The sequence below is a fragment of the Molossus molossus genome, unplaced genomic scaffold (assembly GCF_014108415.1).
Source record: "Molossus molossus isolate mMolMol1 unplaced genomic scaffold, mMolMol1.p scaffold_m16_p_18, whole genome shotgun sequence".
NCBI classification, from domain to species: Eukaryota; Metazoa; Chordata; class Mammalia; order Chiroptera; family Molossidae; genus Molossus; species Molossus molossus.
Window position 1 is genome coordinate 19,915,227 of NW_023425353.1, and position 23,950 is coordinate 19,939,176.

Sequence of the window (23,950 nt, forward strand, 5' to 3'; positions counted from 1 at the left end):
AGACATTGTGTAGGATGCGTGTCAAACACGTCATCCTGCAGACAGAGGTACAGAAATTGGCATGCCTCCTATGCCCAGAACACTTCCATAACAATTCCCTTTCCCCCGCCCTTCTCCTGGATGCACTGTCACTATGGGAACCGGCATGGTTGCTTCCAATTCCCTTGCCCTCTGCTTAACAGATTTCTACTTCGCCAAAATTGACGGTTTGTTTTCTCCTAACTCGCTTCTATGCCAAACCACTGCTGAGTTTGACTGAACTTATAATCCTTCCTTTTGAAAGAAAGTCTCCTCAAAACAGAAACCATAGTGGCAACCCATAATGCCATAAATACAGATGAAAAAGTGTTTTTATTTTATCTGAGACCATGTGACCAACTTCATGCAAAATAACTCAACGGGTAAAAACACTAGCTGACTATCATATAAGCTTTTATTTGAGAGAAATACAACCAAAAGAGGGCAGAGAGAAAAAAATGAGACTTGTATATTAACATACAATAAAACCTTATTCATTGAATGCTCCATACATTGCATAGGAATGACAGTCAGATAAATAATTCATTCCCTCAGTGATAAAAGAAATTTTGTTAATAAAATATAAATTTTAGCAAAAGGGGGGATTGAGTTGTTCATCCCACTTAAGATAAAATATTTCCAGCATCTTTAATGCATTACTTTGTACAAAACAAAGATACTATTCCACAGACATCTCATATATTAATAATCAGAAATTCTTAGCTGATTATTAAAACAATTCCACCTTTGTATCTAAAAGCCACCAATCACTCTATGCACTTAAAAGTAAAAAACAACAACAACAAAAACTAGAACTCTGCTTCTGGTCCTAGCAGAGTAACCGGTACCTCATTTTATGTGGCCAGCATAATCCTGATAACAAAACTAGATAAACACACACACAAATTAAGACACAATATCCTTCAAGAATACACATGCAAAAATCCTTAACAAAATATTAAAAAATTAAATCCAACAATTAAAAAAAGGATACTATATCAAGACCAAGTGGGGTCTATCCTGGAAATTATATTTCATTTAAAATTCAAAATTTAATGGAATTTACCACAATAGAATAATGGAGAAAAACATATGATTTCTTCAATACATGTAGAAAAGCGTTGACAAAATCAACACCCTTTCATAACAAAAACTGTCAACAAACTTGGAAACAGAAAGAAACTTTCTCAACTGATAAAGGACATTTATGCAAAACCTAACACTGTAGTCTATGAAAGAGTAAACACTTTTCCTCTGAGTTCAAGACCAGCTCTTTTTCGTGGCGCCTCAGAGGTGGTCAGCTGCTTCGGGATGAAGCTGAACATCTCTTTCCCAGCCACGGGCTGCCAGAAACTAATTGAAGTGGACGATGAAAGCAAACTTCGAACCTTTTATGAGAAGCGTATGGCCACAGAAGTTGCTGCTGACACCCTGGGTGAAGAATGGAAGGGCTATGTGGTTCGGATCAGTGGTGGGAACGACAAACAAGGTTTCCCCATGAAGCAGGGCATCTTGACCCATGGCCGTGTCCGCCTACTCCTGAGTAAGGGGCATTCCTGCTATAGACCAAGGAGGACAGGAGAGAAGAAGCGCAAATCTGTTTGGGGTTGCATTGTGGATGCCAATCTCAGTGTTCTCAATTTGGTCATTGTAAAAAAAGGGGAGAAAGGTATTCCTGGTCTCACTGATACTACTGTGCCTCGTCGCCTGGGTCTCAAGAGAGCTAGCAGAATCCGAAAACTTTTCAATCTCTCTAAAGAAGATGATGTCCACCAGTATGTTGTGAGGAAGCCCCTAAACAAAGAAAGTAAGAAACCTAAGACTAAAGCACCCAAGATTCAGCACCTTGTTACTCCACGTGTCCTGCAACACAAACGTTGGCATATTGCTCTGAAGAAACAACGTACTAAGAAAAATAAGGAAGAGGCTGCAGAATATGCTAAACTTTTGGCTAAGAGAATGAAGGAGGCAAAAGAAAAGCGCCAGGAACAGATCGCCAAGAGACGTAGGCTGTCCTCTCTGAGAGCCTCTACCTCTAAGTCTGAGTCCAGTCAAAAATGAGCTTTTCTAAGAGTGACAAATAAACAAGAAATAAAAAAATAAAAAAAAGAATAAAACAAGGATGTCCACTCTCACCACTTGCATGTCAACACTGTACTGGAGTCCTAGCCAATGCAATAAGGCAAGAAAAAAATGTATACATACATACATAAATATTGGAAAGCAAAAAATAAAACTTTTTTTTATTCACAGAATAATTGCATTCGTAAAAAACCTAAAGAAATTTTAAAACAAGTACTAGAACTAATAAATAAGATTGACAAGGTGACAGGTACAAAACCAATATATAAAAATCAAGTATGTTTCTACATAACGGCAATTAACAACTGGAAGATTCTTTCCAAATTCCATTTACAACATCAAAAAACAAAATATTAGAGATAAACTCAATAAAATATGTGTAAGACTTCTATACTAATAACATTGCTGAGAGAAACTGGAGAAGTTCTCAATAAATGAAAATGCTATATATTTAGCAGCTGCAAGATGCAATATTGTTAACTGTCCTTCCCCCCATATTGACCTATATATTCAATTTCATCTCAGTCAAAATCCCAGAAAGCTGTTTTATAGGAATTGACAGTTTAACTCTAAAACCTATATAAAAATGCAAAGAATTTAGAAGACCCAATAGATTCTTGAGGGTGGGTGGTAAGGTAAGGGAGGAACAAAACTTGAAGAACTTATACTATCTGATTTTAAGATTTACAACAATAATGCTTCAGGAATCAAAACAGTATAGAAATGGCATAAGATAGACAAATAGATCAATGACAGAGAAAAGAACATCTATAAAGGGAACCAAATTTGCATGGTCTCTTGATTTTCAGCAAAGGTGCCGAAGCAATTCAACGTAGATGGGAAAGTCTGTTCAACATGTGTTTCTGGAAAAACTGGATATCCATTGGGAGAAAAAAATAGATAAAACTTGACCCCTACCTCACACCATAGAAAAAAATAATAATTTCAAATGGGACCACAGACCTAAATGTAAAAGTAAAACTATACAGCTTCTAGAAGAAAACAGAATATCTTTGTGACCTTTCTTAGGACCTAAAAAGTATCAACCATAAGGGAAAATAAATAACTTCGAAATTAAAAGTAATAAAACTAGACTTCTCTTCAAATATTTGTGATTCAAACTTAAGTCTTCCTTTTTAGTATTATTATTTAGTATGGTATGGCTGTGTATATTTGAGAACATTTCCAGAATGTTCTAAGACCTCTGGAAAGAAACAAAGTTGTTGCATAGATTATATTTATTTAACGTTACTGAAAAGTACTTTCAAACATAGCTAAAACTCTAGTTTTTCCACATTAAAAGACTATAGTTGGACAAAGTAGAGAGTGGTTCTTCAGGATTTATTCAGGGGAGAGGGGGGAAGGGGAAGAAATGGACCAGAGGGGGACAAGAGGGGAACAGGGAACCAATATCCAGCAAAGAGGGAACTTATAAGACAAGGAATATAAGTAATACAAGAACAAAGACACCCTGGCCAGTTTGGCTAAGCAGGTGGAGCATTGGCCTGCGGACAGAGGGGTCTCGGGTTCAATTCTGGTCAAGGACACATACCTCGGTTGCAGTTCGGTCCCTGGCCTGGTCAGGGTCATGCAGGAGGCAACCAATTGATGTCTCTCTCTCTCTCACATGAATGTTTCTCTCCCCCCACCCCCCACTCGATCTGAAGATAAATGGAAAAATATCCTCCAGTGAGAATTTAAAAAAAAAAAAATAGGTTTCTTTCTATAAGGTCTTTTACAACCATTTGCATTAAATACGAGGGTATTATTCCAAAATCATGAATAAATACTTGATACAGAACACAAGCTAACACATTCACTGACTCCACTATACATTCATTCAAATGTTATCAACCACACATGATGCACCTGTTATACATAAGTAGCCAGGTCTCTCCAGTGTCTATGTGGAAGGTGTGGGAGTGAGGGGAGGTGTAAAGAAAAGATGTGCAATTCCAGAAACTTCCAATTCCAATTCCATGGAAATCCTTTCTTAGATGATGTACAGTTGTCCCTTGCCACTCTGTGCTCCGACTTTCGCGGCTTCACTCAATCACGGTTTTCCCAAACACTATACTATACTATATTTGCATATTTGACAAAACCACGATAGAGTGAAGCCGCGAAAGTCGAAGCACAAAGTGGCGAGGGACGACTACTTCGTGGAAATTCATTTATCACGGTAGAGTCTGGAAATGATTAACCGCGATAAACCAGGGCCAACTGTATGCTTTCCTTCGCCTTTACACTATTGCATTTCACGATGATGCCAGGACCTCCCTTATGTCAGAATGTACTCTGCCCACCAGTATAAATCAAGGTTTCTCAAACTGTTTTTAATCCAGGTGAGTTCTCAAGCTAGCCTTGACTGCAGAAAGCCTGTGCTTTGGGCAAGAGAGTGCATGAACGTAATCTAACACACCACAGCATATACAGCATTATCTCATTTATAACACAGCTCATGAACAGGCAAACCTTAACTGATGCTGGTAGAAATCAAAGTAGTGATTTCCTGGATGAGGGTCTGAGGATGTAGGGGTTGGCAAGGGCATGGAGTGAAGGGAATGTTCTATATCTGGATCTGAGTGGTGGTTACATGGGTGCATATATGTAAAAACTCACTGAGCTGCACCTTTCAGATGTGTGCACTTCATGTGCTTCACCCATGTATGATACACCTCTAAAACATTTGTTATTCATCTATGCTCTGGTCTCAGGTGCATCTCTACTGCTATAGATATCTTCAGAGACATCTGGATACTGTTAGACTAGAAGTCTAGGCTAAGACCTTGTGTGTCTTCAAAGAATGACTGTTCCTGGTATATCATGAGCCTAGTAATCTGGCTTTAGTCTCAGCCCTCAGTCAACTAGATGTTCCTCATCCTAAAACCACCTAACAACAGATACACCTACCCAGATGATCTTGCTTTTGCTGGTTCTTGTGAACATTTCATGCACGGATAAACAAGAAAGCAACACATATTTATTGTGCATAATGCATTCAATTAATCTGGTCTACATCTTCAAATGTCTGGAAATAGAAGTTCATCCAAAAAACCTACATAATATTAATAATGTTCTAACTGTTAATAGTCTGTTGGCTGCTGGGCACACTCAATTTTTCTCAAATAATTAATGCCACCCTAATTATTATCCAGTATGGTAAATACGATGAGGCATGTGGCTAGGGAAGTGTTAAATTAAGAATTTAGCATTTAGCCTCTTACAGGAGTCCAACCCTCCTGAGAAATATTTACCTTTACCAAGATAAATGACTTGGACCTCAATGAGGCAAGCTTCTCGGGTTCTAATTAGGAAGCTACTGACTATAACTTTGAAACGTTATAAACTTGACTTATTTCATACTACACAAATTGAGCTAATTTGCTTTAATGGCAGGAAAGGTTTGCAATTCAATCCTGATAAGTCAGGCCGATGAACAGAGACAAAAGTGAAAGGACAATCTTATTTTTCACTAAATGAGCTCAAGGCTTCTTACGGTGAAGAACTATGCAATATGACTCTCCAGTCAAGTCCATCAGAAAGCATGGCAGATATCTAACTAATTCGATGAATTATATTAGAAAGGCAAACCCACGCTGGAGCAGAAGGCGACAACAGACGGGGTAGCTGGGCAGACTCCCGACCACAGCCCTCCACCCATGGGCAAGCCCCTGATGAGCTTCCTTTCTATGAAATGGGAACTGTGATTCCTGCTTTGCTTCATCACAGGCTGCTGCACGGATCCAACGGGAGAATGAATTCAAAAGTACTCAGTCAACTATGAAGTGCTCTCCTCTGCGAGGGCCATGATGTCCTACAGCTTTCTAACAGCTCACCCTCACTGAAGATGCCTCTCTCAACTCTGAGTAGGTATGGGCAGCGGGAGAAAGATTTTCAGATTTGCAGAATAGTCATGTGAAACAAACTTCAGAGAGAGTATCTGGCAGTATGCCCTGATCATTCGAAAAATCCGGAAATAATAGCCTCTTGACATGTCCCAGGCACCAGGCTTTATTCATGTCATTTCCTTCATTTCTCACAACAGTCTGTGAGGTGGCTGCCACTTTATAGATGAGGAACCTGAGGCTTACTCACAAAGTCAAGATGTAGACCCAGGCCTGTCTCCACAATCTCTGAAGTCTGCACCATTTCCCACTCTGCTTTGTGAGCCCAGAAAGATGAAAACGTGCGTATCTGAAGAGCACGGCTCATTGGCGGTGCCACTGCACCAGCTGCCCTTCCCCAGCTTTACTGCTCGAGAATCGCAAACGGCAATCTCCGTGAAGATATCTAACAGAGTCAAAGTCCTAACGTGCACCTGAAAGAAGTTTCCCACCCGCCCTTGCAAGAACAGTGTTCTCTGGGAGACAAGATTTGGTGTCCGAATCCACAGTGCCACTAAAAACATGGTGGCAGGTGCTAGACTCACAGTGAACTCATTTCTGGGTGTGTCGGGTGGGAATACAGCCCTGGGTTCTCCATCAGGCCAAGTTCACGCCTGACACTTTCCTTTTCCTGGCAATCAATGCTTCAGTTTCTCTGCATCCTCCGCCCAGGGGCTTAGGGCAGAGGTGGCTCCACCCTGGGTTCAGGGGTGAAGCACAGGGCTAGGGCTTAAGTCAGTGCTTCCCATGTCCCTGGCCACACCAAGTTCAGGATGTGCACACGACCCAGCCCGAGCCAATGACATGGAACAAGGCTGGTATGGCGGGACGAAGACTCTCACGCTCCTTGGCTGAAAGGAGGGTGGAAGAAGGCAGGCTTGGGAACTGCTGGCAGCTATCCTGCAATTACCAGGGGAGGGCATGTCTGAGAGCGGAGTCAACACACAGGAAGGGGAGTCAGGATGGGGAGAGAGAAACCAGATCCTGATGACATCATTTGAGCCCCTCAGCTGACTCCAGATTTATCTCTGGACTGGTCAGTTATGTGCTCCAATAAATTCCTCTTTGACTTAATCCAGCCTGCGCTGGGATTGGGCCCATTACTTGGACCAGAAGAGTCCTAAGTTACCAGCTCACCAAGGGCCATCTGTCCGGTACTGAACTGGGAGCTCCTTGCGGTCAGGGACCGACTTCGGACTCCCCCCGTTGATGTTTGGTGAATTAGGCTGATCCCTGGCACATTCTGAGAGCTCCAGTTTTATAGGAATTAAATAGGTCACCTCGAGGCTTTACAGAGCAAAATTTATACCCAAAGCAAAAAATAACAAACCTGCAAAGTCCTGATCATTTACTCATTAGTTCTAGTTTATTTCCATGCTCTCCACCTCCCCAACTGCAAAGCTGCAGTCTCATCTGACCCACCACCTCCTCTTCATCCCCCAGCCTTCTTCTCCCAGGACAACAGTTTCGGAAGAACACAGGAATGAGACCATACCCTGACATAGCCCATTTTCATATTTAAAAAAAAAGGGGGGGGGGGGGTTAAACTGAATTCTCTTCCAGAAATCCCTTATGATAGGGCCTGTGCTCACTTGTGATACCAGGTTTCTTACTTCTGCTGCCTCGAAGAGCTAAACTGTGAGTTCAAGGCCAAGCTGAGACCTTAGTACAGAATCTATCTGTGCCTCACTCAGGAGAAAACAACAGCTGAGCCCTAAACATTCAGCCCAAGTCCTTCCTTGCTCACTGCAGTGAAGATACAACACAGACCACGCTCTTCTCTATTGCCTCCACAAGGCCTTTCAGAAACTCTCTTCCCAAATGAAAACTTAAGTGCAACCTCAAACACACACGGGGAGACAGGGAGGGCCAGAGCTCCTCTGTGGGTAAGGGAGTGGGAGGGCCTAGTTCCACCCTCCCTGGCCCTCCCCCGCCCAGGCCCCGAGGCACCTCCAGAGGACCCTTGAGGCCTTAGTATCCTCCCATTGCTTCTCAGAAGATAGAAGATCAAGGAATAAGCAGCAAATGGTTGAAATTGAAATTCATGGCTCAAGTAAGTGTTTAAAACCATTTCCATTTTCCTTGGCTGAAAAGGCCAGATATCCACAGGCTATGTGAAAAAGAAAACAAAGGCAATGATCCAAGTAATTCGGCCTGAAAACTTACTCTGCTCCAACCAGAGAAACTCGGCCCTGGTAAAGCTGAGCAAAGAATTAATTAAAATGAGCCCAAAAAGAGTCTTTGAAGGCCAGGCAGACAGGTGCTCCGACCTGGGTCACATCCCTGTTCCATGATCTTGACCCTCGAGCTCTGTCCCTAATAACTAAAAGGACACCAGCTGAGCCTCAGCTGTTTCCACCTGCTTAAGATTTTTGTGCGGATCTTTTGTACGCTGCATTTCTCATGCTAAACTGGTGCATAAATTTATCTTGTGGTTTCATGTGCTGGCACAACAGTCATTAAGCTTGTCTTTGAAAAGAACTGTCTTCCCCCTCTGAAAGGGAAAGCAGTCAAGTCCCACTATTAAGGGAGATATTCTGTGTTTATGACATGGAATTCCTTCCCCATCTCCCTGCCTGCCCGCTCACTGCTCTGGGAATCCTTCCCAGGAGGTCCTGTGGGTTCCGTCCACCCACTGCCTAGTTCAGCAACAAGTAACCCTTCTCGGCACAGATGTGAAAGTTCTCCAGCTCTTAAAAAGTTCAAAGTCACATGGGCAGCTCTCCCTGCTACGGAACAAATAATTATCCCATTTCTTCCGGTCACTATTTCCAAATTAGAACTGACAACGTTTCGAGATCATAGGGAGAAGGGACTTCATACCTTCGAAACACATCAAAAAGGGACTTTTCCTGCAGAGAAATTCCAGCCCCTGAGTGGTGACAGACTAGCTGTCCTTGCCCTGAAGGCTCCCACAGTATGGTGGAGGAGGCTGACCTCAAAAATAGCAAGTCTGTTTCCCAACTCTGTCTTTAAAGTCAAGGACAGACCTCCCTGAAGAAATAGATCATGGAGATAAGCTGGAGAGAAGGAATGAGAACTCTGGGTGATCCTGCCTTAACTGAAGGGTTTCTTAACACTTTCTAACAATGAGAGCGGCAACGGAGGGTTTAAGGCAAGACTTGGTGTGTAATGTGGGTTACATGGATGTCAAAGCCCAGGCAATGTCTCTGAGAAGTCCTTTTGTTTGTTGATGTGTGGGAAGTACCTGTCCTCTGTGTAAATGAAGGTGTGCAAGAGAGCGTGTGGAATGTGAATTAAGATGAGGTCCCACAGGACCTGGGTGCCCGTCTCGGTGTTGCCACCGCTAGCTTGCTGGAGCCTGGGCAAATCCCCGCTCCTCTCTGAAGCAACCCTACGCTCGGCTGAGCCCTAACCCTCCAGCTGGGGACAACCAGTGTCTCCCATGCTTTTACACAGCACTTCCTAGGAGATTATTTGTACAGCCCTGGAGACCTTGGGATCAGAGGCTCACACGACCCTGAGGATTACAAACATCTGAAATAAAGGCGACCCCCACCAGGCCACTAAGTAGCTGGGCCACAATCTGCCAGGGCAGTCTCAGGACACCGAGGTTCCGGCTCCTCGTGCCTCCCTCCCCACGTCACTTTACAATCTTGCTAATTCTTGGCACCAACTGCCTCTAAAGGGAAGTACCCACCCCAAATCCCAACGATCAGTGAAGCTGCAAGAACCAAACTCAGAAGTTCTTCACCTCTTCCCCTCATCCCAATAGCAGATCAATTCGTGTGTTTGTCCTTAGGAGGAACACTCTCTTCTCAAGCATCCTTCAGCTCTACTTCTGAAAGTCACATCTATCAGCTGGGGTGAGGGAAGGCACTGGTCTCATTACTGACAACAAGTCCAGAAACTACGAAGAAGAAGGTAGGCCCAGCTGGGCTCACAGACCACCTAACCTGAGTAGGGCTTGCCAGGAAACCCAGAGGCAGCTACACAGATGGAGTCCTCATGGCAGGCAGGTGAGGAATATGCAGAAGACAAACCAAAGCTGAGTCCAGGCACCAACCCAGGTCAGGAGCCTGGACAGAATGCCAGTGGGCAGGGGACACAAATCTCAGCAGGCCAGCACTGTCCACCAGTACTTGCTGCCATGATGGAAACGTTCCCTGCGTATGCTGTCTAGTATGGTACCCATAGGTAGGTACTGAACAATAGAAATGAGGCTTGCGTGACCGAGGAACAGAATTTTAAATTAATGAGAATTAAATACAATGTAAGCTCCGAGAGCCACATATGACTAGTGACTACCATTCTGGACAGAAGCAATCCTCTCATACAGTGTACCCTCTGAAAAAGGGACCCTTCTCTGTTTAAAAACAAATGCAGAGTCAGTTATAGCTCAACAAAGCTGCAGGGCAGCCAATGAACCATGGGGAGGCGCTGAGCAGTCCCACTATGAGCAGAGCAGAGACTGGAGTCTGTGCTTCAAGAGAAATGAGAACGGGGCAGAGCTACAAACTCTCCTTCTCTGTCCACATGACGTGAATCCCCCACCTTCAGACAGTGGGGAGAAACGGAAGATGCCCCAGTGTGAAAGTCCAGAGACCTGAACCCAATCCTGACCTTTCTGGCCTGTGACCTACAGGAGGGCCCCTCCACGCTCCTCTCCGAACCACAGGGCCTCCCATCACTAGGGCAAGGCATCACTAGGGCAAGATGAAACAGGCCACCTCAGAAGAGTCAAAGAATATTCGTGCCACTTCATCAAAATTAAAAACTTTTCTGCCCGAATGACACTGTCAAGAAAATGAAAAGACAATCCACAGAAAGGGAAAAAAAGGCTGGCAAATCATATATCTGATAAGGGACTGGTTATCCAGAACATATAAATAACTCTTAACTCAATAATAAAAAAGACCAATGAACATTATTTCTGAACAAGATTACAAAATACATAAGTACCTAAAAATATTTTTAAGAACCTGAATATATACACATAAAAGCACAATTAATGAACACAAAGCCTGCATGTTAATAGTTACCATTAAATGAGCATCTACTAGGCGCCAGGAATTTTATTTGAAACGTTTCTTATCCTTATAACACAGATTGATGGATAAGGAAATCGAGGTTCAAGGTCACATAGCTGGTAAACAATGGAAAAACAATTCAAACGACTGGTCAGGATGACTTCACAGTCAGTCTTTCCATAATGCTCTTCACCATTGAGTTGCAGGGTTAAGCTTTATGAGTTAAAAGGTCATAAAACTCATATTTCCATCTCAAGTCTTATATTCAGACTTTATGCTCTCTAATGCACAATTTTATGGCTTTTTAAAGTATGTTAGTTTGCGAATGTGCACAGTTAAATGAGACTCTAATTAGAAAAATATCATGTAAATACTAAGACTCCATAATTTTAAGTTGTATTTGTACCTATAAAAGTATATCCTAGATATATTTATTTTAAGTTATACTTTAAAACAAGTAGAAATTCCTCTTTCAGATTAGAAAATTCACCAGTTCTTACATAACAGCATGACCTCTGTTATCTGAATTCTGATATTTTATCATTATATGGAATTGTCATATACTCTAGATCAAATATAATAAAAACAAAACCAAGTATTCGCAATAATAATACAAATAGCCCAATTTTTAACTGGGCAAAGAATCTAAATAGACGCTTCTCTAAAGACTATAAATGGCTAATAAGCACATGAAAAGATATTAATATCATTAGTCATCAGGGAAATGCAAATCTACAATGAGATCCTACTTCATAACCCCTAGGATGGCCACAACCCAAAAGACAGACAATAACGTGTGTTAGTAAGGATATGGAGAAACTGGAAACCTCCGTGTGCATTGCAGATGGAAATGTAAAACAGTACAACTGCTTTGGAAAACAGTTTGGCAGTTCCTCAAAATGTTAAAGTTACCATATGACCCAGAAAATTCCACTCGTAGGTATGTGCCATCCAAGAGAATTAAAAATTTCAATTCACACAAAAACTTGTACATGAAAGTTCACAGCAACAATATTCATAATAGCCCCCCAAAATGAAAACAACTCAAAGCCCATCCATTGATCAAAAGGAAAATAAAATGTGGTATATCCATACAGTGGAATATTATTCAGCCATAAAAAGAAATGAAGTACTGATACGTGCTACAACATGGATGAAGCCTGGTAACATCTTGCTAAGTAAAAGAAGCCAGGCATTCTACCTACAAAAGTATATCCTAGATATATTGTATAATTCAACATATATAATAGGAAAATCCACAGGGACAGAAAGTATATTAGAGGCTGCCTAGAGCTGAGGAGGTAGGAAGGAGGTTACAGGGAAATGGGAAGTTGTGGCTAATAGGTAGGAGGTTTCTTTTCAGAACGAAGAAAATATTCTCACATTGATTGTGAGGATGGTTGCATAACTCTGAATATATTTTTTTTAATTTTTTTAAACTACTAAATTGTAGCATTGATTGTATAGTATGTGAATTATACCTCAAATGGCTATTTAAAAAAAAAAAGAAAGAAAGAATGTACATGCCTTCATCCTATCTAGTTAGCGGGAACCAATTAATTCTGCTCTTTATTGTCCTCAGGTCCCAACGCCAGGTACCAGTGGCGATCACCTGAACCTCGCTACTGAATATTGACTTAAGTCAAAGACGCTTCAACTTGTAAACAAGGGGACTATTTTTAAAGCAGTCTGTCGTCTCGCGCAGCTTCACACACAGCAAGGGTGGAGCTCTCTTTTCTACAGCTAAGATTAAAATGTCTAACTAAACTGGGATCAAAAGTAAATTTTTTTTAAAAGAAAAAAAAAGAAATGCAGAAACTTACGTATTCTTCTAAGCCAAGCCCAAGGAGTCCTACTGGGAACTGAAGTAATTCTGTCTACTCTTGTAAATCGCCGACCAACAGCTGTGAATGATACAATTACATCTGTTCCAAGGACCCCCAAGCCCTGGCAAGGGTCAGGCATGTATCATCACTCCCCAGAACCCACAACTGAGTTCCCCGACTCTGGACCAACATGAAAATCGGCCTCACCAGGAATGATGAAGGCCTTTAAAACCAGGCGATGGCCAGGGGTGAAACATCTCACTCGGCCCATTTTCCTGGGGCCAGCGGCTGAAGAGAAAAGCCAAATGGAAGAATTCTTTGCACAAGAAGAGTCTCAGACCAGATGAGACTGCAGACCTAGAGAAGTGTGACTGCAGAATAGTTAGGCTGTTTTGTTTCATAAACACACCAGAATCATAGAAATAAGTGTCGTTCCCTTCAAACTAGGAAGCTTGGAAGCCAGACACGTAACACTGGTAGCATTGCCCTTCCACAGAACATTTCGAAAATGCCACTGTAAGACCTTCTTCAGAACTCATGACACTTCCTCTCCAAGATCCTCAAAACTAAGAGAACTCGGTTCTTTGAAGACAGATTTTATTTTCTTATAAATACCTAAGAATTTATTTAAGAATAAGGTCAGTGATCAACCTGGATCACCCCATTTTCAGCCAGAAACAAAAGCAAAATGAAAAGTAGAAGTGGGCTCTGAAAGCAATTCCGAAGACAAGTGTCCCAACCTCACTGGGATGAGGGTGCAGCCCCTGCATCTACTATGAAGGGGGCGTTATGTTTCGGTCATGTAAGTTCCGATGTTTTCATTAAGCAATCCCAGTCTCTCCCAAAGGAGCCCGCCTCTGCCTCTCTCATCCCCCAGTATTCTGCTCCTGAGTTGGAAAGAGAGACCATCAGGCTTGTATTAAGTAAATAGTCTAAGCAATTAAAGCAACCTCAGTGTGCCTGATATAGACACGGTGATGCTTCATCTCATGGGCAGTCATTTACCTAACACCTGGTGCTGGGAGCCGTGGCGGACTTAAGACGGAGGGGACTCTGGGTCCCTGCCCACAGAAGTTCAAAGTCTTGTTAGAAATAAGAAACAAGCATAAGATCAAACACAGGTTAAGTCTGCGGTTCAGATGGCAGGGCTGCTTCCACCCCAAGGAGCTGGTATGTGGAATTCCAGAGAACACCACAGCCGAGTTCACCCCTCCGCTGGAGGACACCACCACCAGGCACGCCGCTGCCGCGCACACGAAGGGGTCAGAACCACACGTCGGAACCTGCAGCCTCAGCTGGCTCCCCAGCTCAGGCTGGCATTACATTCTGTACTTCCGTTTTTCATCACAGACCAAAGGAAGATAGATGTAGGAACCCAGTGAAGACACGATGTTAACTACGTTCTGTTCACACCTAACACCAGGACGGAGCATTTGCTTGCCTAGAGGGCTGGCTGGGCCACAAGGCACACATCTGTGGTTTCCGTCTCTCAGGCACGGTGACGTCCACAAGCCTCGAGAGCTCAAGCGCCTCAAATAATGGCTGGTCTTTGAAAATCGCGAAGACGGGAAAGGTCAGCTCAAGCTTCAGATCTGATTGGCTTCTTCAGTCCTTCTCGACCCCGCCTCAGCCTCTCCCCAGCACCCAAGCATAATCGCAGTGGCTGTGCCAGTGGGAGTGGCTTTCCCTCTGTGGGCGTCTGTGGCCCGGGCATCACCGAGCGACAGTGCGTTTGGGTTCGGCCTCAGCCTTGAGCTGCTTTCCAAAGGGGTCGGAGGGAAGGTGAGGCCGGAGCCCCCGAAGCCCCCCTTTGGCAGACAGTAATAGCAAGGATAATGCCTTATACGTGCGTGCTGCTGTCTGGATTATAAAACACTTCCACACACATCCCACTTGACTTTTTACTCCCTGCTTTACGACCCGTGAAGAAAGCAGGGTTGCAGGGTGTGGTTCAGGGCAGGAACTCATAGCCAGGTCCCCTGAAGCCACGTTCTGCATTTTTTCCGTGCCCTGCCTCCCACATACCGCCCATGGCAAGCGTGGGGCTGACGCAGCGAGAGCGTGGTCACAGGCCCACTCACAATCTTACGGGTTTATTACCTCAGCAAAGAGTCCTTCGGTTAACACCTCTGAGCTTCATTTGCCTCACCTGCAAAATGGGGGGGAGGGGGGCCTAGTCATTACAACACGGCTTATTATAAAGACCGGACAAGAAAACAGGTACAAAATGTCAGCCTGCTGCCTGAGATCAAGGGCGCAAGGCTGGAGGCACAGGCCCTACTCGTGCACCACACAGAGGAGCACGCTCCCCTCTGAGACATCAGCGTGCCGTGAACACCACCCCGAAGTCCCAAGCTGCACTCCGTCTGTGTGAACACCGACAATGCTGACCTCAGCATCTCCACAAGACCTCAGCGCCGCTCACTGGCCTTCCCGGCCAGGCTCCCACGCGGCCCTTCCTGCTGCCAGCCAGCCCTGAGCTGGGAGCAGGAACAAGGGAGAAGGAAAGGGGTAGGAGCATGCTCCACTTCCCACACCCACAGGCTGGGCCACTAAAGGAAGGGGGATTAGAGGGTCAAGAAAGGAAACACACGTCAGAGAAAACACAGGGACCCCACAGGCCCTATAGTATGCCACGCAGGGAACAGGAGGAGGTTCCCCAACACCCACATGCAGCTGACTTCAGGGAGGTAAGAGACTCTGCCTGCGCCCATTCCTGACCAATTAAATCATGTGTCTGGTCTCGCTCACACTACGGTATTGACTCCTCACAAAGCCTCCATGCTAATATAAGACGAGCGTTATTATCCCTATTTTACAGATGAGGAAACCAAGGCCAAGGGCGGTGAGGTCAATTGTTCAGTCACTAAGCTAGCGAGCAGCCAATCTGAAACCCACAGCCAGATTTATCTCCTCCTGGGTGGCTCCTAAAGACAGGATAACGCAGGCTGAAAGGGAGAGAGTCAGCTCAGGGCAGGCCCTAAAAGCCTGAAAAAAGTGAGATGCTGTGTAAGGAAATTAAGGGTACTGCACTTGGGGTTCACAGGGGGTTCCCTTACAAAATCTCTTAATCCTCTGAGCAAGATGAGGCGAGTGGTACCATCGTCACTCCCGTCACACAGGGGAGGAAACTGCAGTCAGGACCAGGGCAGAGAAGACCCAACAGAACCCAGGTTCTAGTGAGCTTAGACCTGGCAAGTTGCATCCCGTCTGTGGGCCTGTCTCCCACCGGGACGCCATGCAGAGGCACACGGTGTGGCAGGAAGGGCCCAAGAGGTCTGTGTCCCACCATGGCCATGTCCTGGCTGTTTGATCCGGGTAACAGCCCCGAGCTCAGCTGCCTGCTCTGTTAAATGTGAGCAGTACTCAGGAGGCAGCCCGAGAAGGAAATCAGACAGGAGGATGGAAGCAACACCCAGGTGCGAGTGATTAATTGTCACTGTTCCAATTCTCAGAATCGCCCAACCTCCCTTTCTGAGAGCACAGCCATCAGGCCAGAACTCCTGACACCTGTTTTGTTCCGCAGTGCTTGTTGTCTTTCCTCCACTCAGCACTATTTAAATCAAGAAGTGGCCAGGGTCTCCCACCTGGGCTGAGTGGGAACAGGCCCAGCTGGTCAGGTGGCTCCCAGGCAGCTGAGACTGGAGTCTGTAGAGACACCACTCATGGGAGGGTGCTGAGCCCCGGGTTCTCCCCTGCGTCAAGGGTAACTCACGGGGTAGAAGCAGGCTCCAGTCAGTCCACTCTGATAGAATCAGTCCTGACCATTAACCCAGCCCGAGGGAAACAAACAGCCCCTTCCTGCTGTCTGAGGAAGGCGGGGATAGCCCAGGTCCTACAACCTGCAGGATAACTTTCAGTTACTTCATCACCAGGTCCACCCGACACCCTCCGTAACTGCTATCATCTTAGGCTCTTCAGCAGGACAGATGGAACGGGACAGTCTGGTGAGAACATCTTCCATAGAACGGCTATGGAAAGCAAACCCCTAACCCAGGACGCTTTCCCGGTGCGGTTGGCATAGTCCAACCATCACTCTGCCACCGGCTTGGGAGCAAGCCGGTCAGTCTTCTGAGCCCGCTTCTTCCTTGGAAAGCTGAGGACAGCAACCCCTACCTCACAGGACTCTGCAGTCTCAAGGACACGGCACCCTGACTCACGGTAACAGTAGCAGCCCACACTGACTCCGTGTTTTCCAGAGCCAGGACCTGGGCTAACCCCTTTAGCTGCTTCATTTCCTCTTTAACAGAAAAGGACCAGACTGAGCACAGAAAAGCAGCCTGCCCGGTCACAGGCAGCAAATGGCAAAGCTGGGGACTGAGCCCAAAACCCGAACCACGTACTCCTACGCTGACCAGCACGCAGACAAACCAGACCCACACCCAAGAGCGCCTGTGTCTTCCCTCCCCAACCTGACCTTCCAAGGAATTTAAATGCAATAAAATCTACTTTGTGCCCAAATGTAAACTCCTCTGTCCAGTCCCATTTTAACTGGATGATTCACAAGGCCCATCAGAAGATCTGCAGAGGCTGCAAGGTTGTCAAAAGCCTCCTCCAACCCCCCTGATTCTCCAGCCACAACCCCACCCCAAGCCTGCAAAGGCCTCTGGCTGGTGGAAATGAGGAGGATGGAAGCTTGTATGCCAGTCCCCAGACCTAAATTCAAGCCCTCGCCAAACTCAGGAGTGTGCAGCCTGCCCAGAGAGACCCACCTGAGTCCTGCCACCGCTCGGGGCCCTCTGCACGAGCTCTGCCCTGCCTTGCCTGCCTCCGCTCAGTGTCTCGCTAGGCCTTGCCTTCCCTTCATGGCCTAGTGCTGGAGTGTGAGCTCTTAAATCAGAAAGCCCAGCTGTGAGTGCCAGCCCAGCTGTGAGTGCCAGCCCCACCAATTACTAGTCCTCGTGGCCTTTGCAAGCAACTCGGCCACTCCCAGCCTGGTTTCCCCACCTGTAAAAGGTGAGGATTACAGGAGATTATATGTACAAAGCCCACCCAGCTCAGTCGGTGTCAGTCATGAGCTGCCTCTAGCTGTGGTCAACAACACAGGGTGTGCCAACCACTGTCACAGGACGACTGGGGAGGGGCCCGCTGCACCCCCCAGCCAGCTCGCTGACTCCCTCTCGCCCTACCACATCCACTGGCCCGTGCCTGACCCTTTCCGTAAACGAGCGAGGCCGACCCATGGCCAAGGGATTGCTGCATGTTGGTATACATAAAGAAAGTAGGAGAATAATTTATGAAGTAAAACCCACGGTGGAGGAAAGGTGACCAAATCTAACTACCTTTTGGAAGATAAAGAAAAAAAAAAACTGAGGATAATTAAAAGCCAACAGAATGCCCAGCTTGCTTTGAAGAGACTTGTTTGGTCGTGTGATTTTCTAGCTGCCACAACTGCCCCGTGTTCTCAGGCCCTGCGGAAGGTCTGGCTTCAGCCAGATTCACGCTGTGACTGGAGCAGGAGGAAAACAGACCGGGAGTCAGAAGCCCAAGTCCCCACTTGGCTCCTCTGTCACTGTATGACCCTGGGCAAGTCAACGGCTGGGTCTGAAAAACGAAAAACATCCATGTGAATGAAGGTCTCTGCGGCCGTTCCAACCAGAACCTCACCGGGCCTATGATTCCTACTCAGCACCATTCTGGGTGAATCGGAACCAGCCGCCTAGCCCATCTTGCCCCAGCTGGCTCTGATACCCACTAGCGTATTCGATTTGGCCAACCTAAAACATACCAAAGCTTTCTCTACCCTGACCGAACCAGCTCCCCTCCACGTGGCTTTCTAGAAAAAGATGCACGAAACCCTTGTCCTGGCAAATCCCTGCTGGGGGTCGCCACTCGCCACAGTCTAAGTTAGGACTTCAGGTGTTTCCAGTTTCGCTCCCACCAGATGACTCTGAAAAGAACTGCAACGCAGTCTCCACTAACTGGCACTTCAATCGTTCAGAATTCGGGAAAGCCAAAGACAAGGTCACCTTTTGCATTATCGTGGGGGAAAAGGACTAAAGGGCTAATTGCTGGTATAAAAGGGCCGTGGGATCCTTTATCCAATCAAGCTGCTTTTGTACAATTTAAAAGTAGTCATTTAAATATAAACAGTGTTTTGTTGTTATCTATTTACTGAAGAAAATTCAAAGATGTCTTCTTATACAAACATCGGTCACTTCCCTAGTTTCCAGGAGCGAGAAATAATAAAGCCATGTCTCTTCAAAAACAAGCAGTTTGGGAGGGGTTGTCTGTAGCAATGCACACTATCTTTTCGTACTCTGACTTACACCAAGTTAGGACACAGTAAGAGAGTGTGTTTAATGGGTTATATTTTACACATAATAAACACTCAATAAAAGTACCTTACGTATGATTAAATGATAGCTGTGTTGACCTCTTTTTTTTTATCTTTCCAGCTTTAATCTCATACTAATGTATATAATCAAAAGGCAAAGCTCACAGAATAGAGAAGTGCCTTCATTATACCGCAGTGAAATGCTGTGCCCAACCCTACAGAAGCCGTGAATCCCAGACACCACCTGCCGGCAGGCATTGCCAACTTGAACAAAAGCACAGCTCACCTGGCCCAGACAATGTGCCCAGTACAAGGACCCCTGCTGCAGGTTCCTCCCTGGACTTGGTTCCTGAAAAGTACTTGCTTGCATGAATGCGGCTGCTTCCCATTGTTGAGAGAATAAAAACCATGTAAGTCAGGACGCGCTTCCTTTTGCGGCCACTGCTGGAGACCCTAACCGCCAATTTGGTGCCCGGGTGTTAACAGCCTGTTCCCCTGGAGCACCTGGGCAAGTCTCCTTTGCTTTGATTCCCAATGCCCCTTCCTTCATCCTCGTCCATTCTCAGCTGTCACAGAGCTTTGGGAAGTAGGAAAGGTATAAACCCTGCATAAATACCACAATAATCACAAGATTGTACTGTGTGTGTGAAGATAAATTAATTAATAATCAAAGAACATGAGACAGCAGAAACATACCAGATCAGATATTTTTTTCTTCCCCAACTGAAAGGAACATAAAAGGTAGTGCTGGTCTCGGAACCAAACTAGAGCAAGCGAACATCCCAAAACTAAGACTTGGTTTTTATAACTGAAACGTACTTGCCTAGTGGCTACCGAGAATGAAGTCTCACTCTGAAAGAACGACAGTACCACGGTGTGCGGCACCCAAAGCCAGGGAAAGAACCATACGCTTTGGTGCCTTTCCTCTGGGTCTGTGGCTCAAAAGAGACTCAACCCTAGTGCTCAGGGTCCGTGGACCCTCTGCTCCGACCAGATGCTCTGGACGCCTGCCCAACACCCATGAGAGAGGCTGTCCTCTACCTCAAGGTTTCCTTTCCCATAGCCGACCAGAAAGAACACACGAGGTCACTCACCAGAGCCGAAAGAGCGCGACCATGAGATGTGCAGGTGGGAGCTTAACTCGATCCAGGCTTAGTGCCTGCCATGTGTGTGGAAATTAAAAATGCACGATCCTCCCACCCAGAAAGCTTACTTCTAAGTGCTTATCCCAGAAAAGTGTTAACTGTATGCACAGAGAAGCACACGCAAGGATGCCCAATGCAGCCCTGTTGGAAAGAGGAAAACGTGAGGGACTAACCTACATGCGCATCGGAGAGAGAAGGACTACACCGTGGACTGTTCTATCACAGCCAAGAAGTTGTTAGGGCTCTACATGCAGATGCGGGAAGATCCAGAGACTCGTTAACTGGGGGAAAGGAAACTGTATAATGCATGCATTATGTTCCCACTTGAGTAAAATTTATTATTACTTTTAATCCTCACCAGAGGATATTTTTCTATTTATCTTCAAATAGAGTAGGAGGGAGAGAAAGGGAGGGAGAGAGAAACATCGACGTGAGAGGGACACATCGACTGGTTGCCTCCCGCACGACCTCGACCAGGGCCAGGGACGAACCACAATCAAGGTACGTGCCCTTGGCCAGAATCAAACCCACGACTCACTGGTCCACAGGCTGACCAGGGCCCACTTGTGTAAAATTTAAAATACCCAAACTGCACAGATATTTCAAAATGCACAGATTCTAGACATACGCACAGTGAAAATCAATTCTGAAAGGGTCAGACCAAGTGATTACTGCAATTAGCATGAGCTAGGTAGGTAAAAGGGAATTGTCATTTTATCTGCATTGTTTTAATTGTTTACAAAAATGTATCTGTATATTGTGTACATTTTGGGTGACTATTTACTATAAGAATGCAAAATGTGAAAACAAAGAAGACTGTCTCTGACCCCATGCTATGGGTGTTCCTTTAATGCAAGGCGCTGTGCACAGGGAGCGGAGCCGCACGGCCTGGAAGTCAGGGACACGAGAGTCTGGTGAGCTCTGCAGAGCAGGTCTCAATAAATAGCTGTTGAATAATGGTGCCTGGATTTCCTTTCTTATAAACAAGCTTAAAGCTCTACAAAAATATCTGGGAGTCTACACAGACTTCGATTTCCCCATGGACACAGGAAGAAAAGGCAGGGTGGGCCCCTGAGAAGATGAATGAGGCAGGAAAAGATCTGAGCCCCTCACCCAGTCTGCTCTGAGTCCCCAGGCACAGCTGGCCATGCACACCTCCTTCCCACCCTCCAGGCTGGGGCCACCTGCCACCCACATGTTCCCTGAGCCGGCTGCCGCCTCCCTTCCCTCCCTCAGGTCAGCCCCCAATTCCCTCCAGCCTGACCCTCTCATTCACTTATTCAATAATTTCAACAGATGTCCTATGATTTCTAAAATTACCACTCAGCCAGTAGGGAGGAAGAAAAAAATTAGCAGAAATCACTGCTTTGCGGCTCTGGAGAAGAAAGTCATTTTTCCCAGTCTGGGCAGTGTGTGGGGCCGTTTAGTCAAAATCACCCCAGGAAGGCTTCATTCTACAAGGTTTGTGTCAACAACACCCATCCTAACATCTACCCACCCACGCCTTTCCCCAGCTCTTACACACACACACACAGAAAGAGAGACAGACAGACGTCACAGAGACAGAGAGGCAGTCATCACCACGGGCAGTTCCTCCTTCATCCCCATCTTCAGCTGTTCTCCGCGTCCTCCTCCCACCGCCCATGGCTGGCTGGCTTGCCCAGGCTCACTCCCTGCAAGCACTGCAGTTGTGAGAACACCAATCGCACTTCTACTGAAAAGAGAAGACACCTTCCGGCACTTTCCTTATTTCGGCCGCATGGGCAGAGAGGACCTGAGCAGCACATGCTGTCCAGTGGATGGCAGAGAGCCCCAGGAGTCTGCGCAGGGTAGGAGGCAGACGTAGAAATGTTAACATGTATTCCTGGAAGGCTTGCCACACCCCCTCCCACACTCCACAGGACAGGGGCGCCCACCAACATCCCTCCCCTCGGAGCAGCACCCACGCAACAGTAACCCCACACCAGCCTCTTCCAGAGCTCACGCACCAGGACGCTGGAGCCTCTTCAGTTTCTTTAGGGACTTTCTTTGGTGAGGAGCTGATGGGGTCTGTCTGGAGCCCCACCCCCAACCCCATCACCAACATTTATGAAGAGACATAAGTGTCTCTTCCGGGCACGTGGCCCCCTCTGTATCAGGTACTTCTCACATTCTGCATACAGTTCAAACAGGAAACAAATACCGGTAGGGAAGGCTTAAAAAGTAAACTGCCCACAAAGCTGCTACCGGGGTCTCTTGCTTCTCACACAGCCCAGCTTTAAGTATGGAACTCGAGCCCTGGCCGGTCTGGCTCAGCGGTTAGAGCATCAGCCCACAGACCAAGGAGTTGCGGGTTCGATTCTAGTCAGGGGCATGTACCTCATGGTTCGGTCTCCAGCCCTGGTCAGGGTCATATGGGAGGCAACCAACTAATGTCTCTCACATCAATGTCTGTCTGTCTGTCTGTCTGTCTCTCTCTCTCCCTCCCTCCCGACCTCCCTCCACTCTATCTGAAGATAAATGGAAAAATATCCTCGGGTAAGGATTTAAAAATAAATAAATACATACATAAATATGCAACTTGAGCTGTGGTTAAAACAGAAATGCATCTTGCCGCAGACTCTCCACCAAAGGGGCTCTAGGCCCTACTCCAGGCCCTACTGCAGGTGTGATATGACTTCTTCGCCCTTGGACTTTTCAGTTACCTGATTTAATAAGTAACACACACATACATACTTTTTTTTCAACTATACCAATTTCTGAAACTTGTAATCCAACAAGTTCTGGCTAATGCATCAATATAAATATCCTCACTCTAAGATGGGCTCATTTTTAAAGGGTCTGAGCAGGGACGTTCTAGTGTGTAAGGTATGATTATAAAACTGAGATAGACTTTTTAACAAGTAAACCAAAAAGTGAGGATCCTTTTGGAATTCTTTTCTTTTTTCCTTTTTTTTTTTTGGTTTTGTTTTGTTTTGTTAATCCTCACCCAAGGATCTTTTGTCCATTGATTTTTAGAGACTTTGGAGACAGTGGAAGGGAGGGAGGGGGAGAAAGAGAGAGAGAGAAACATTTATGTGAGAGAGACCCATCAATTGGTTGCCTCCAGCACATGCCCCAAGCAGGGCCGGAGATTGAACCTGCAACCCTTTGGTGCACAGGATGACATTCTACCCACTAAGCCACACCGGCCAGGGCTGGAATTCTTATTCTTAAGAAATGTTAATAATAGCAAATCTGAATTCCTTAAGGGCTGCATTTGAGTTTTGAAAAACTGTCAATACTCGATCTAAGTCTGTTCAATTAAATATCAAGCTAGGTAACTCGTTCTCTGTCAAGATGAGGTGAGACAACCAGAGAGATGTGATTATTTGATTAGCACAGAAACTGGCTCACATTTCATGACTGGGAAACCAGCTTCAGAGAAAGTGTTACTGCACAAATCCGCCTACTCGGTTGCGCTGTGCTCTCCTCCCCTCTGTCCCCGACTTGTGCCGCCCACAGGCCCGCCCACGCAGTCCCTCCCTCTCACTGCCTCGCTCAGCTGGACCCTTAGGCTTCCAAACGCGAGTACTGTCTTCCTTCTCTCCTGCTTCAGATACAAAGAGTTAAATTTACCAAGATACAATCCTGAAATTAAAGGCAAACTCTGACAGGTGTTTCCTGGGATTCTCGTTAATATTGGACAACGAAAGTCAGTCTCTTTGGCAAACATTAATCATTATCCAACTGTTGAAAATTAACT

General features: G+C 45.8%; 1 protein-coding gene across 1 annotated transcript; it reads left to right on the forward strand.

The window, feature by feature from the left end:
• The first annotated feature begins 1,329 nt into the window (after nucleotides 1-1,329).
• Nucleotides 1,330-2,106, forward strand: LOC118632909 (40S ribosomal protein S6-like). The gene has a single exon (XM_036266140.1). It carries the CDS (start codon nucleotides 1,330-1,332, stop codon nucleotides 2,077-2,079), a length of 750 nt encoding a protein of 249 aa, XP_036122033.1. The 3' UTR covers nucleotides 2,080-2,106.
• Nucleotides 2,107-23,950: the final 21,844 nt, after the last annotated feature.

Excerpts from the sequence above, each read along its gene's own strand:
- LOC118632909 (XM_036266140.1), top strand. The coding sequence starts at position 1,330 with ATGAAGCTGAACATCTCTTTCCCAGCCACGGGCTGCCAGAAACTAATT.